The sequence below is a fragment of the Rhagoletis zephyria genome, unplaced genomic scaffold, assembly GCF_001687245.7.
Source record: "Rhagoletis zephyria isolate East Lansing unplaced genomic scaffold, Rhagoletis_zephyria_1.1 Rzeph_scaffold_02550, whole genome shotgun sequence".
Classification (NCBI taxonomy): Eukaryota; Metazoa; Arthropoda; class Insecta; order Diptera; family Tephritidae; genus Rhagoletis; species Rhagoletis zephyria.
The window spans coordinates 3,665-18,056 of NW_016159634.1; the positions used below are offsets into that span (position 1 = coordinate 3,665).

A 14,392-nucleotide genomic window follows, 5' to 3' on the forward strand; every position below is an offset into this window, starting at 1 on the left:
ACCTCAAACGGCTTGTGTTATTAGCGCAAAAGCGCCTATTAATTCCAATTTCTCAGCTTGCGGGTAAGCTCCAAAGCGAGTTCTAGCGCCTAACGCTCATTTATACTCGACTGCTTATTAAGTCATTTGCAATTAGCAAATCAAAAAATTAACAACTAACCGTCAACGAACAACAACAAAAACAAAGAATGAGGATGAGAGTTTGAAATGAAAGAGAAGGGGGAAAAAAAACAAAGCGAAATGTAGCTGATTGAGGCGCTGTAGCTGATCGAGGCTTAAGTCTTGAGCGTTTTTGAGCCACAGTTACCGTTTGAACCTCAGCCTCAGCCTAAGACAAATACATACATATGTACATATACTATTTAGCTAACTGGATATAAGTAGTGAGGTGATGAAGCGTTGAAAGTGTGGAAGACTTTTGAAAATCAGCTGGGAGGGGAGTAAATATGTCAGTCAACTGCTTAGTCACACACAAACGTTGCTTAATCATTCACTTATGTACATAAATATTTGTAGCTAATTGCTGAGAGTGAGTGTTGTTGCTCAGCCCGAGCTATGTACGCGGATTAGCTGATAACAGGAAATCTCAAGGTGCTAATTGCAGCGATTCTTTGGCAACAAAGCTTTTATTTGCAATTGAAATTACTTCTTACAAATTTTAATGCTTTGTTTTTACAATTTTAATTGTTTGTTGATTTTTCCTTTTTATTTTAAAGTCAGATAAATAACTATGGCTTAGTAAATAAGTATGCAAACAAAAAGAGGGAGAAGAGAGAATAGTTTTTTTTTTTATTCGCTAACGAGTGTATAGGTAATTTGTTAAAGAAAAATATTTAGCCCAATATTCTTTTTATAATAAAAAGCAAAATATATTACACACATAGCTGTATTTTTAATTTTTTTATTAAGTAAAACCGCTTAGTTTTCATTTAAATTTTTAATATTTTTTTTGCATCAAATATTTAGGGCCGTTTTCACCAACATCTGTTAACCCTGACCGGAGATTAGTGTTAATCAGACAATGAGAAACTGGCCCATAAACTGACATTTTTCTGATTTTTTCTCTTTTAAATTGATGCAATGAAAGTTAAGACCTAAATTTATCGCTGAAACTTAAAAATCCTGAAAAGTTCGCACAATCCCGAAAGTATGAAGCGTATTTGAAGCTCTCTCGTTTGATACCCATACCAAAATATTTCATTTAAATTAATTTCGAATTAATTAAAAATTGGCAACTCCACTCAAAAATATTTTTCGAAATATAGCGTTCTTAAAGCTGCACGCTTGACACCCATATAAAGGTGTTTGATTTAACTTTTTAATCAAATTGATTGTAACTTTTTGAACAGGTGGCCACTCCTTTTAAAAATAATTTACAAATAAATAATTTTGAACGCCTTTCTTTTGACATCCATATTGTTGTAAGTTTTCATTTAACTTTCATATTTACTAATAGGTTTTAACTTTCAAAAAATGTGGCAACTCTCTTCAACAAATATAATATAAGATAATACAAATTTTCAAATTTCATTGAAATGCATTCAGCCGTTTTAACGAGAAAGAGCAACAACTTACTCACACTCACGCACAAGCTTTCACATTTATTATATTAGCAGGATTATTGGTGTTTTTTTGAAAAAAAATGCTAACATTTTGCAAAATTTTGTAGTTAATCAGAACTTGTATTTAAAAAAAAAAAAAATATATATTTTAATGCTAGAAAAATTTACCTGAAAAATTTGGAACATCCCCAAGTGCTCAGAAACTTATTCAGTTATATAAAAAAGTCATAAAATTGAATTCAAGAATGCAATAGTTGCATTAAAAGCAAATATTCATCATTTATTTAACATAAATTTCGACTAACTAGTATGCATTATGGCCAACCACCGCACCTGCAACATTTGCTTTCCACCATATTTCATATCTTTTTTTTCGAAAATTCCTCCAACGCCTTAAATGCCCAAAGCATTTCACACATATTATTTCATTATTATCATTTCTTTTGTGTGTTGGTTTTTCCTTTGTATTTAGTTGTTTTGTGTTTTGTTTTGTGGACCATCGTTTGCCTCAAGCAATAGCATAGCATTAAAAAAATTTATTTGAATTTTCATTATTTTTCGGTAATTAACTGCTCCTAGTTTACCTGTTTATATGCATTTTTTTCTCGCTTATTGTTTTTGTGTTTCCATAGTTTCATTTAATTATTACCCGTACAGGCGAAAAATGTGACAGCGTCATTTTTTCTGGCAGCAAAGCGATTGCTATAGCTGCTTCTTCCTGCTTCGCTGCCGCTGCAATAGTTAAATATTTTTGTAGCCCACAAAAATTAATTAACAATATTATTAAAGCTGCGGCAGAGAGAGAGACAGAGAGGGGGAGAGTGAGTAAGAGCTTAGCAAGGAGAATGAAGTCGAGAGGGCATCCGGGGTAAAAATGGCGCAAGGCGAGGCACAGCATGAGGCCGCAAAGGCCATTAAATAGTTCACTTTTAGTCGCTTTTGACAGCTGACAAATTAGGCTGCCACGGCGACAAGCTAAATGTTAAATAGTGTACCAACTAAAATGAAGGAATAAATACAAATAAAACAAAAAACAACTGGCTAGTCTGCAAACTAAGCAAATCAGCGGCCAGCTAATGCAGTCGCCAGCAAGTTGGTTGGCAACTTTTATGTTCAAGTTTTTGTCTGGCTCCTAAAACTAAGCTGAAGATGAGCACATATAGGTACACCTGCACACACACACACACACATACACATATGTATGCTAATTAAATCATTAATAAAATTAATAGCCATATATAAGGTAATAAATTTAAGATTTGACTTTGCTCCGAGGGCGGCTAGAGTGCGTATGTATGTATTACTTTATAAATGGAAGAAGTTGTTGGCTGATAAGATCAAGTAATCAGCTTCAAAGCCGACAGCAAACGAATGTCTTTGTACAGAAAAATTCCTCTGCTTGACAGCTAGACTTTGCCATTGCAAATTATCCTTTTATTTAAAATAATTTTATTATTACGATTTCTCTGACTCTCTGCATTAATTTTTCTGTGTAAACTTGCCGCCTACGCGTTGTTGCATGCAACCAACCGACTTTGCCTGTCAACGCCTGACAGCTGACATATTGACATGTGCCACGCAATGATATTCTTGACACTGAGATTTCTACACAGCCAGCGCTAAGAAGTGCGCGCGGCGTTCATAAATAATTATTTGTGGAATTCTATTGAAAAATATTTAAATTTCACCTTTGTGACATTATTTATTAGTATGTATTATGAAGTTGTTTTGCGCGCGCGCAACAATGCTTTGAGTTTTTAATTTCAATCTTTTTTTTTCTTCTTTGCATTCCAGGTCCACGCTATCGTCGCCCCAAGCAGCCAAAGGATAAAAATAATGATGAGAAACGGCCGCGCACTGCATTCTCCAGCGAACAATTGGCACGTTTGAAGGTAAATAATGAAAAAAAAATAAAAATAAAAAATTTCAATATAAAATTATTATGCTAGCGAGTAGTGAATGCTAAAGTGTAGTATGTATGTATAAGCGAACACAAATGCAAATATTCAAAGGCAGATGAGTTATGTATATCCAACCATGGCCTTGCCGTTGCACCTTCTGCTTGAGACTGGCATTGAGTTCAGCGCCAGGCCAGAAACTTATTTCTAAGGTGCAATTTTTATAATGTTTGGAACTACTTAGTAATCTCTTCCGGCCTTAGGTCTTGTTTCACTATCCATATAAAGCTCTATGCCTCTATGGCCTCCATGTCGCAAAACAAACAAGAACGAAAGATGCTCCTTCGGCTCCTAAGATAGCCGATTTTGCTTCTGTGGACCGCCGTACCAATGTTAATTACAAAAAAAAAAACAACTTTATAGTTGGCTTCATGGAAAATACCGTAACGCCTACGCGACCTTCCGGTGAGCTCGTGAAAAACCCTCCTAATTTTTCGGCTGAAGCTACTTTGCTAGCAAATGAACAACGCCGGGTCGATCCCAAAGATCCCCGGATCTGACATTTAAAATTTGAGTTTTCGCAGCTGGAAATGCAGGTTGATAAGTAGAAGTGGAAAGAGCACTTGAAGACCTGCAACTTCCCCGCTGGTGTGGGTAAGCTTTAGTTAACCGTGGTATCACTGTCCTTCCCCACGAAACGAAGTGTTATCGGGGAAAAAATGTTCTATAAGGGCGTCTAGTCGGAACCGAAACGACGCGCGCGTTTTTTTTTTACCCACAATGCCCACTACATCCCTCTGTGGATAAGCCCAGAAGGCTACACAACGTCCCAAACCGCCACCAGCCTCTTACTTTCACCAGCTATGCAATTCCGGTGGGCATCGGCAAGACAAAGCTTTCCAAGCTACTGATCCGCACGCAATATGCTTTTTGAAGATAAGCATTTGGGTTCGTTGGGTATAATCATTCGCTAAGGTCCTCGATTTGGCATTTTGCGAAAGCCAGGAAGAGTGAATGCACTTCTGTTTATTGCACTATAATAATATTTAACGCCTTAAACGTCCAGGCTGCTCGAGGTTTTAGCCGAAACCGCCGCTGTGAGAACCCGTTCTTGAGCGTTGAATTTGTCGAAGACATTCGACATCGTTTATCACTCTACTAGGGGGCGTTGAGACGCTGGGACCCATGCATAAAAGGTGAGCTTTGGCTCAGACTCAGCTCTCACTCTGACGAAATGAGCTCAAGCTTAAGAATTTGTATTGAGAATTCTTTCTCCCATAAGCGCAGCATTAAGGGTATTCATTTCCTCTCCCTCTGAAAGTCGTTAATTAATAACCCACTACCTTGGCTCCTCTCTCCCGCCATCGCCTAAAGTTTTGACAGCCACTGCTCTCTCCCATAGCGACTAAAGCGTTGGACGCCGCATTATCCGAATGGTCGCCCCCGCTCAGTATATTTTTGAGATAAAAACGCTAAGCCAATACGAATTAGACAAGGAGTCCCACAGACTAGTATCTTCTCCAAACCACTTTTCCACTACTATGTAACTACCGAAGTCCCCGAGCCAGCAATGCGAGTTTCAGTGATCTCATGCGCTGACGACCGCTCGATATTGGCGTGTGGCACAGCCATTAATGACCTGATTTAAAAAATAGATAAACGTCTATATCACCGATCTTTCTCTCGCGTTTTTACTGCCCGGAGCCTTACCCTTTCGCCTACAAACTCACATGCGATCGCATATCTAGCACTTCATGAATGAAATTTCCATTATATGCTTGACTTTTTTTGTTTTGGTTGATCAAATCTCAAGCCATTTCCAAGGCTATTTGCAAATTTATAGCGTCAGCTAAATTGTCACAATATCCTTTTTACAAACTCTCTCAAGCATGTCTAATTTTCTACTTCCGTGCCCAAGTAAATGCGCTACAAATCTTCTCTTACAATACGCCAACAGAGATTTGTATTTAAAAAAAAAAATAAAAATCCTTCGAAATTTTATATTTATTTTTATTGCGTGCCATATTTCCAAAATATTTACACTCAGACGCAGTTCGACACCCGTGGGGCGTAGCAAACAAGGAGGAAGAAAAAAACTCCGTTTAAACCTATTTTACTTGCATTCAGAACGCATCAAGGCGGTGCAAAAACATAGAGTATGTAGTAGAAAAATGAAATAAGGCTTATCTGTCAAGCTAATTAAATACGCCCATGGCAGTGCAGAGTGTGTACGCTACATACATATGTGTGGATGTATGAGCATTAGGGTGGTCCTAAAATGCATATGAAAAAGTAAAGTCGGAATTTTAATGCTCTCGCCCGCTGGGATTGTTCTATATCGAAAAAATATACCCCTATTTTTATTTATTTATTTTTTATTTAAAATATAGTTAGAGGTCGCTCAAAGCGCTCAAAGATTTCAATGTATTTTATATGGGGAAAAAACCACTTTTCGTAGAAATGGTATAGAGTTCTTGAAAATCAATATTTTTCGATCGGAAAACGCTCTTTCTGTTCAGGAGATTTCAAATAACAATACCCAATAATTTATTGATTTTCAAGAATTTCATGCCATTTCTACGAAAAGTGGTTTTTCTCATATAAAATATGTACATGGAAACCTTGAGCGACCTCTAAATATTTTTTGATTTCAAAATATAAAAGAGGTACTTTTTCGAAATAGAAAAATCTTAGGGTGAGGAGAGCATTAAAATTCCGATGTTACTTATTTTGGACCACCCTAATCTGCATGCATGCAAGAATATTACGTGCTTAGCATGCAGCAACCACAACAAAAACACGTCAAACAAAGGCAAATCTAATGCTGGAGTTAGAGCAGAGTCTTCAGGATAGTTAAATGATGAGGACACATGTGTGCAGTTACGAGCACAAATATATACATATACATATATATGCATAGATATATACAGTGTGCATACATACTCTTGCCTCCATGACGCTCAGCTTGCTTGTCCTGTTGTTCTATCTGCCTTAGCCGGTTCCAATTAGCTATGGTCAATATATTATTTTCACTTCTAGCGGGGCTCTATGATTTTTCTGACCTTTTCCTAAATTTTTCTTACTTGCGAGCTCGCTCGTTCTCTCTCTTTCTCTTCTCCCCCTGAGACTTAACCGCAAATAATTGATTCGCCTTGCCTGTTGTTTCTTTGACGCTTTTGTCTGCTGCTTAGCATTAGAATTTACTATTCTAATTTTGTTGTTGTTGTTATTCTTACAATTTATTAACTTTATTTCATTTCTTTTCTACTTTATTGCAGCGCGAATTCAATGAGAATCGTTACCTTACCGAACGTCGGCGCCAACAGTTGAGCTCGGAGTTGGGTCTGAATGAGGCGCAGATCAAGATTTGGTTTCAGAATAAACGCGCTAAAATCAAGAAATCTTCCGGTTCGAAAAATCCACTCGCCTTGCAACTGATGGCACAGGGTCTATACAATCATACGACAGTGCCGCTGACTAAAGAGGAGGAAGAATTGGAGATGCGTATGAATGGGCAGATACCGTAAGATGGGCTGAGTGAAGAGGCGGAGGGGAAGATTTCGTATGCTCTGAGCTATGAGTGGTACGATGATGACGTCGCGTGCAATAAAATAGGGGCGGGCGGGAGCCAGCAGTTGAGTTGTGAAGAGGAGCCTAATAAGGGAGATGATATAAATAAGCTTAAAGAAGAGTTTGTTATGTGATATAAGTATGTAAAAGGAAAACAAACGAAAATTAAAGTGAAACAAAAAACAAAACACTAAAAAAAACAATTTCAAGTAGCAAATTTAGTGAAAAAATTACAATAAATTATCCTGCACCTATTGTAAATATTAATTAAAGTTACTGCTTTAGCTGCAACCTTAAAATATTTTAAGCAAAACACTTCAATCCACACACACATACACACACATGTGGAGCACTCACTCCCTCCCACACTATAACTGCTTTCATTACTTGTAATTTTTATTGTAAATAATTGTATTTATTACTAGCGTCTAATTACAAATTATTGTAAAAGTATTACTCTCGTCAATGTATGTACATATATACCTACACACCTTTTCGCACTCATTTCAATTCCATCACCCAAACACACTTCCCATTGGTACCGTTGGAAATTACCTGCAATTGTATTATATGTAGCAGCATTGCTAGCATTTGTCTGCTACTTCGTTTTTAAGTAAATTAATTTTTTCCTTTTGTTTTCTTAGCGTAATTTATTTGTAGTAATTTTGTAAAAACAAGTTTTAAATATCTAATATTTTTGTATAGCCCATAAGCACCGCTGTAGCATTAAAATAATTTAAGCCGCTTTAAACTTTAAGGTATTCAAGCAAACGCATACTGTATTAAAAATATATACATATTTGTTTTTACTATACTTAGTTTTAAAGCTTGAAAAAAAGAGAATATATCTTTCAAGAAAAAAACGGAAACGCGCAATACTTGGCTTAAAATGCACATTTACTTGCGCAGAAATATGTATGTAAAAAAATAAACAACTATGTATATCCTATTTAAAAATAATGCATACAAATTAAATTAAAAGCGTTAAAAATAAAATATGTTCAATAAAAACTATATGAAAAAATTAAAATTTATGAAAATTTCATTAAAAATTGTTAGGTGTATTTTAGTGAGTGCCGCTCGTTAGGTACATACATACATATTATATTCTGTTTATAGTGAATCACACCTTTTCTAAAACATACATTAAGGCTTTGTTACAAACACTGGCTCAAAGGTGGCGCTATTGGCGCCTAAAGGTATTCAACCACAAATCTTCCTTGGTAGCCATGGCCTTACCGAACTTTAAATTGAATTTTAATATATAATATATCCTTCACTTTTTAGTTTACGGCATTTCTGTATGGAACACAGTATCCTTAAAATGCCCACTACGGCTCCTCAGGTACATAAAAAAATTTTCTATGACTTTTTGACAAACTTCGGACTATAACGCGTATGATTTCGTTCGTCAGCTCTGGAATTGCATCGGGATTATTGACATAGACCGTACTTTTCTCGTAGCCCCAGAGAAAGTAGTTCAATGGTGTCAAATCGCAAAGAACTAGGCAGTCATGTGACTTCGTTGTTTACTCGGATAATGCGTCCTGGAAATTACGTTCGCAATTGGGCAATTGTTTCATGCGCTGTGTTGCAAGTGGCACCGTTCGGTTGAAACCACATATTGTCTAAGTGCATGCCATCTAACTCGTGCTATAAAAAGATCTCCTTTTTCAAGCTGTAAAAGGTCTCTCGACTTTAGTTCCTCGGTTAATAGAATTTTGTAGGCGTGCAAGTCTTTTCTTAAAATCCGCTGAAGGGTGCTGTAGAAGGGTTCAATTGTTGGGCAATTTTGTAATGACGAATTGAGGCTGTCGCAGCTTGCTCCACATTTTGAACGACCTGTACTAAGACGCACCTGTAACGTTTTGCACCTACCCAGTTCCTTCGAATTTATTCACCAATCAGCTGATTGTAAGCTCAGATGGCCACTTATGTTGACTGAAAATATCCCACAACGCGCATTATGTACTCAATTGAGTATTGTTCCATGACTAAGTTTGGCAAAGCCTGTAGTAAGTGCCAATTGTCTGAAAAAAGGATAACGTTAAAATATCACAAATAATTGGTGTCAAAGATCTGCATCATTTTGTTGACAATCACGGATTACACTTAAAAGCTACGACTTGTTGCAAGGTCTCTTTGGGCTTGGTTTTTATTTGCCAAGGTTGTCTTACAGTCATGCAATAAATGCAAAGCATGGGGCAGTGTGAAACGAAGCATAAGCTCAGTTTCGATATGTGGTGGAAGAAAAACTGCGTCTGCTGCGACTTCTCCCAAGATTCTTCGCCCTCGTCCAGATGGAAGAGAGGATAAAAGTTTAAGTGCCAAAGTGGGTCAAAAAGTTGTGTTTGGTCTACAGAAGGAAAATTTGGACTCCATTGGAATAATGAAGTACAATCTTCAGTCATCAAACACATAGTCAGCCCATACACAACTAGTAAGGAAACGCCCAACATACTTAGTAGGAGTCGGATAAATTAGGCTAAGTTGTATATCTCCAACCAGGTCCTTCGAATCTACTTAGCCCATACCACTAAAGGACGATGATACCGAGCAAGCACATACATACTTCCTCGTTTGTATTTAAGTGCTGCTCCCATCACAATGTTAACGTTGTACTTAGCGACTTTAAAGCTAAAGTGGGCAACGAAGGCCCAATGATGGGAAAATTTTCTCTTCTCAACAAGAATTACCTCCGTCAATGCAAAGCGGTTGATCGAATGGAAAATGGTAGTAAGAAGTACGTGACACTGGAAGCGAAACATCCATAAAGCTACGTAGCATACAAGCCCACCTTCCAGCCAAATGTTCAAGCTACAATTGGGTACTGAAGAAAGACAACGTTTCAAGAAGAAGAAAAGAGAAGCAGAATGATGTGAGTGTGAAAAGCTGGAAATGGAGCCGGAGTTCTGCTCGAAAATTCCATGCGAAAAGAAAGCAATTAAAGAGTTTCAGGGAAAGCTAGATTGAAGTCGCTACTAAACTTAGAGGAAATTTAGCATACCTAGGTCCAAAGAGGGGCCCACTGTGATACCACATGGCTCCAGAAACCCTCCCCTTTCTCAAGCCAGTTTGTGGAGTTTACGCATCTTAGAAAATGTCGTATTCTAAACTTAGCGGTTGCGCTTGGATCACCTAAAAATCCTATGCCCAGGAATATCTGTTTTTACATACCTACATACAGTGAACGCTTCATTGATTCAGGCTCTTCTTCATCGTAGCAGCTCTTGCAGTAGGCAATGTGGCAGAAGATAAATATGTCCGATGGTAATTGTCAACGAAGAATAACTTTAACTTTGGACTTTTCAAATCTCTCAGCTTGCACACCCTTGAATATGTATGATGGAAAAATGGAAACGATGTTAAACAAAGATGAGAAGTCTATGGCAGCATTACCAAAAATTAAGAACTTTTGCTGACTAGGCATATAAATAAAAGGAATGCGCTGGCTTGGACTAGTCTTAGGTAAGTGTTGGCAACGCTCTGGTAAAAACATCCTTCGGCTCGGCGAATAGGTGAAGGCATACATATTTGTCTACATTACTCCGCCAATAAACCTGATGTCTGCTCGTTTCATTTTACACTCCCATGCCTCATTTCATTAGATATATCCTCTTCGTCATTTGTGATGTGGAATTAAACTTAGCGTGAACTTTGTATACATATATAAGTACAAACATGTGTATGTAAGTATGCATGCAATTCTCAGCGGCTCGCAATTTTGCAAAAATTAGCATCATTACACATTTGCTAATTGCCTCATTTGATTTGAAAAAAAAAAAAACAAAACGTTTACACATTGTACAGAAGCGCATTGCCTCCACATCTCTGAGTCAGGAAGGTAAAATTACAAATAAGTGTGAAATAAAAATATTTGTTTTACAAATACTAAAATCTGTGATCGATTTGTTTAAGAGTAAATTCAAAATCCGCTAAACGATACTTTTTTTGAATTTTATATAATAATAAATGCGCCTATGGACTTCTCACCCGGTACCATCGAGATACGTTCGGACCACTCGTGCGACATGCGGTCAAGCATTGTCAAGGTGACAGATCAATGACTCACGTCTGGTTGTTCATTCCGGCGGTTTTTGTGCAATCACTCGCTTCAATTGTATCAGTCGTTGTCTTTAGAGAGCCGCGTCGATCGTTGGACCACCTTACAGAAGCTCGTGATACAGGATTATTTTCTGGCCACACTAAATGCAAATCATCACCTTGCTGCCGCAGATATTTGGCTTTGGCGTCGATGGTCTGGCTCTTTGGATTATCGTAATGAATCGTTTTTTCGACGCTGCTGGAAATACACGACTTCGACAGTGGCGGATCCAGCGGGGTGTTTGGGTGTTAATCTACGTTTCAGTCAGTGGCGGACCCAAAGGGGTCTTTTAACACCCAAATCCATAGGATTTTTAACCAATTTTAAACTAATTATGAAACTGTGTACCCCAGAATTATTCTAAAAATTCTAATTAAAAGTTTTGAAATTTTGGTGAGAATTTGTAGAAATTTTTAATTTCTGAACAAAGTTTGAAATCTGTATTTATGAGGTTTGGGTTATACATATAACGAACTATACTTTTATAAAAATTTAGTGAATGTCAAATAAACAACAGCAAAATAGTGAAAGCTGGTCAAAATGTTGAGACACTATTATTTATGCCGGTCGTAGGTGTATTTATTTGGAAGCACTCATAAGCAACCGCAAATCCCAAATAGTGGACACTCAATTTTATGAATTCTTTTTTATCTCTTCTATGCAAAACTCTTAACTTTTTTTGAAAATCTTTAGCGTACGTTCATCTTAACTCCTCAAACTCCCTTCTACAATTTTCTCTCATCGAGTGTGGAATTGCGTGTGCGTTCTTTAGGGGCAATTGAAGTTCATCAGCGATTTTCGCACGTCTAATTGGATGGAATTCCCGTGGATGACAGGCGGCATTTAATTGCGCCGCATACGAAAATGTAAATCACAACGTGGCATGTGGCATGCCACATAAAGTAAAAAAATTACAAAAAAAAATATTTGAATAAAAATGCACACAGCGACAGAAATGCGGACAGACGAAGCGACGATAGCAAGCGATCGATGTGCCGAAAAAAAATTCATATATCGCAGCTGAAAAATATGTGGAAGGCAAGTGGGGGGGGAGGGGTGGGGAAAGTAAGGACAGCAACTAAAAGCCACTAAATACACACATACGTATCTACAAATGTATGTACTTGTGTGGCATGCAACACAGTATGCAGTAAGTAGTAAAAAGTGTTGCAAGTTAAAGTGCGCGATCGTTTTCTTTTGTCGCCTGCAATTAAAATGAAATCAAGCAAACTAGAGAAGTATCGCTCCTACACCGACGTTAATGTTGTTGTTTTTTCCCCCTACTTTGAAGGGCATATGCGCTAGGATTTTCGTAATTTAGTAGATACAGCGCACACGTTCGCCGCCGCCGCGAAGGGGTGCACTCTGAGTGATTTATATGCATTTCACTTGCCTGCTGCGGCATAAATAAATCGACTTAAGCGGCAGTGATCATAACGCGAGCGCACAAACACGCACACACTCACACTCACACTCACACTCACGTTCAAACTCATAGTCAAAGTACATATTTATGTATATTTAATTGCCAGTGCGCGTACACGCATTGACACATGTGTGAGCTATTGAGTTTTGTGAGTTTTGGAGCGACTGGCAAAGCAGGGGGATCGCGCGCCTAACTGACAGATGCTTTGATTTTCACTTTGACGCTTCCTTGCCTTTGGCTGTGGCTATGTCCCTGACTGTGCAACACATTTAATTACACACATCAAAACGTGCCATTTATCGGCAGTGCGCCTAGCTGCTTGGCGCGTTGCGCCCCATCACCCCAAACCCCCCACAAAATTTTTCTTTTTCTTTGCGTGGTCGCTCGCATTTGCAGTTTGGTGTATTAATTGCTTTTGTGCGGCGCTGCCAAGCAATGGACGGACTTAGCAAGCCACCAACCCACTTTGTTGTCGACACAATATTCGATTTTTTTTTGTTCTTTCATAATTTTAAATTTTTTTTTTTTTCAGATTACAATTCTGAATTTTCCCTTTCAATTGCGAATGTGTGGAAAGCTGCCAAAAGCCTGGTAGGCGCTAAAATGTATTGGCATGTGGCAAACTTCGGCATAGCATACATAATATGTATGTATGCACATTAGGGTGGAGTAATTTTATTTTGAAAAATATGTATGGCATATTCGAAGTCTACGCTCGATTCTAAGCAGAAATGGTGATACAACTATATACCAAAAATGACGTTTGACCCTCAAAATTTTTGAAAGAAAAATCTGTATTATAATTTTTTCTGAACGAAATTATTTTTTTATTTACGTCATTGCCTCCCTTTTATTAGCTTGGGATGTAACTATGTTATATTGATGCGCCTAAAAGATGTAGCGATTTCTATTCTCAAGTTACATACCTGATGACAGTACGAATGGCAATTATAATAGGTAGGTTTTAGTTTTTTAAACTATAATTTTATTTTTGGTATAAAGTTTGTTCGACATTTTGCTTAGAACTTGAATTTGATATATACTTTCTTCTGAAGTTTTGCTCCAAACAAATTACTTCGTCCTAATATACATACATACAAAACTCTAAAATAATACAGTATCTGTGCGGAAGTTTCAATTTCGTCTAAATTTTTCATAGATTTTCAATTTTAAACGATTACTGATTAACCCGTTACTTTTAAAGTTTAGCTCTGATAATAGCACTTAGAAATTATGAACCGCTTGAATAGACTCACCTTTGACTCAAATGAGAGTGAAAATAAAATTGTTAAACAGGCATAAGACTTTATTTTAATCTTCAGTATCAGTTTAAAGCTGATGCCAGATAAAATTTTGTGGCTTTGCGTGACATTTATAACTTTGCCAGCAAAGCGCCAGATATTAGAAAATGTAGCTCTATCTTGGTTGCTTTTTCTTGAAAAAAAAAACCATGGAGAGGAATCCATCCTAGAAACGCCTCTATAGCCGTAGTTGATCACGTTATTTATAATTTATTAAGACATTTTATTACCGTTTTTTTTTCAGAGTCCTCTGCCACTATACTACGGATGCGTACTACGCAATCAAGCGGACGACCTAAATACGTACAAATTATCTTGACTACTGACCTGCATAGGGAGGAGGTGGAGATAGGAACTGTCGGTAGAGTCCGAGCTAAAATCTGCCCTCCGACGAAATATCTAACGATTTTACCAAGGAGAGATCGATGTTTTAACGATACGGGAATTTTTTGGGCTAAAGTCTCACACTGATGTTTTTGGACTGACTTTCGATACTTCTTCAATGGACGAGTTTTTCTCCATAGTAAAAG

At 37.4% G+C, this 14,392-nt stretch overlaps 1 protein-coding gene across 1 annotated transcript; it reads left to right on the forward strand.

Annotated features, from left to right (window-relative positions):
- Window positions 1-3,356: 3,356 nt before the first annotated feature.
- LOC108367123 (segmentation polarity homeobox protein engrailed-like) lies at window positions 3,357-7,232 on the forward strand (the record flags this gene model as incomplete). The annotated part of the gene is made up of 2 exons (XM_017621688.1): window positions 3,357-3,454; window positions 6,739-7,232. Coding segments are annotated over 2 exons (347 nt in total), but the record flags the coding sequence as incomplete, so codon positions are not given.
- Between the last annotated feature and the right edge of the window lie 7,160 nt (window positions 7,233-14,392).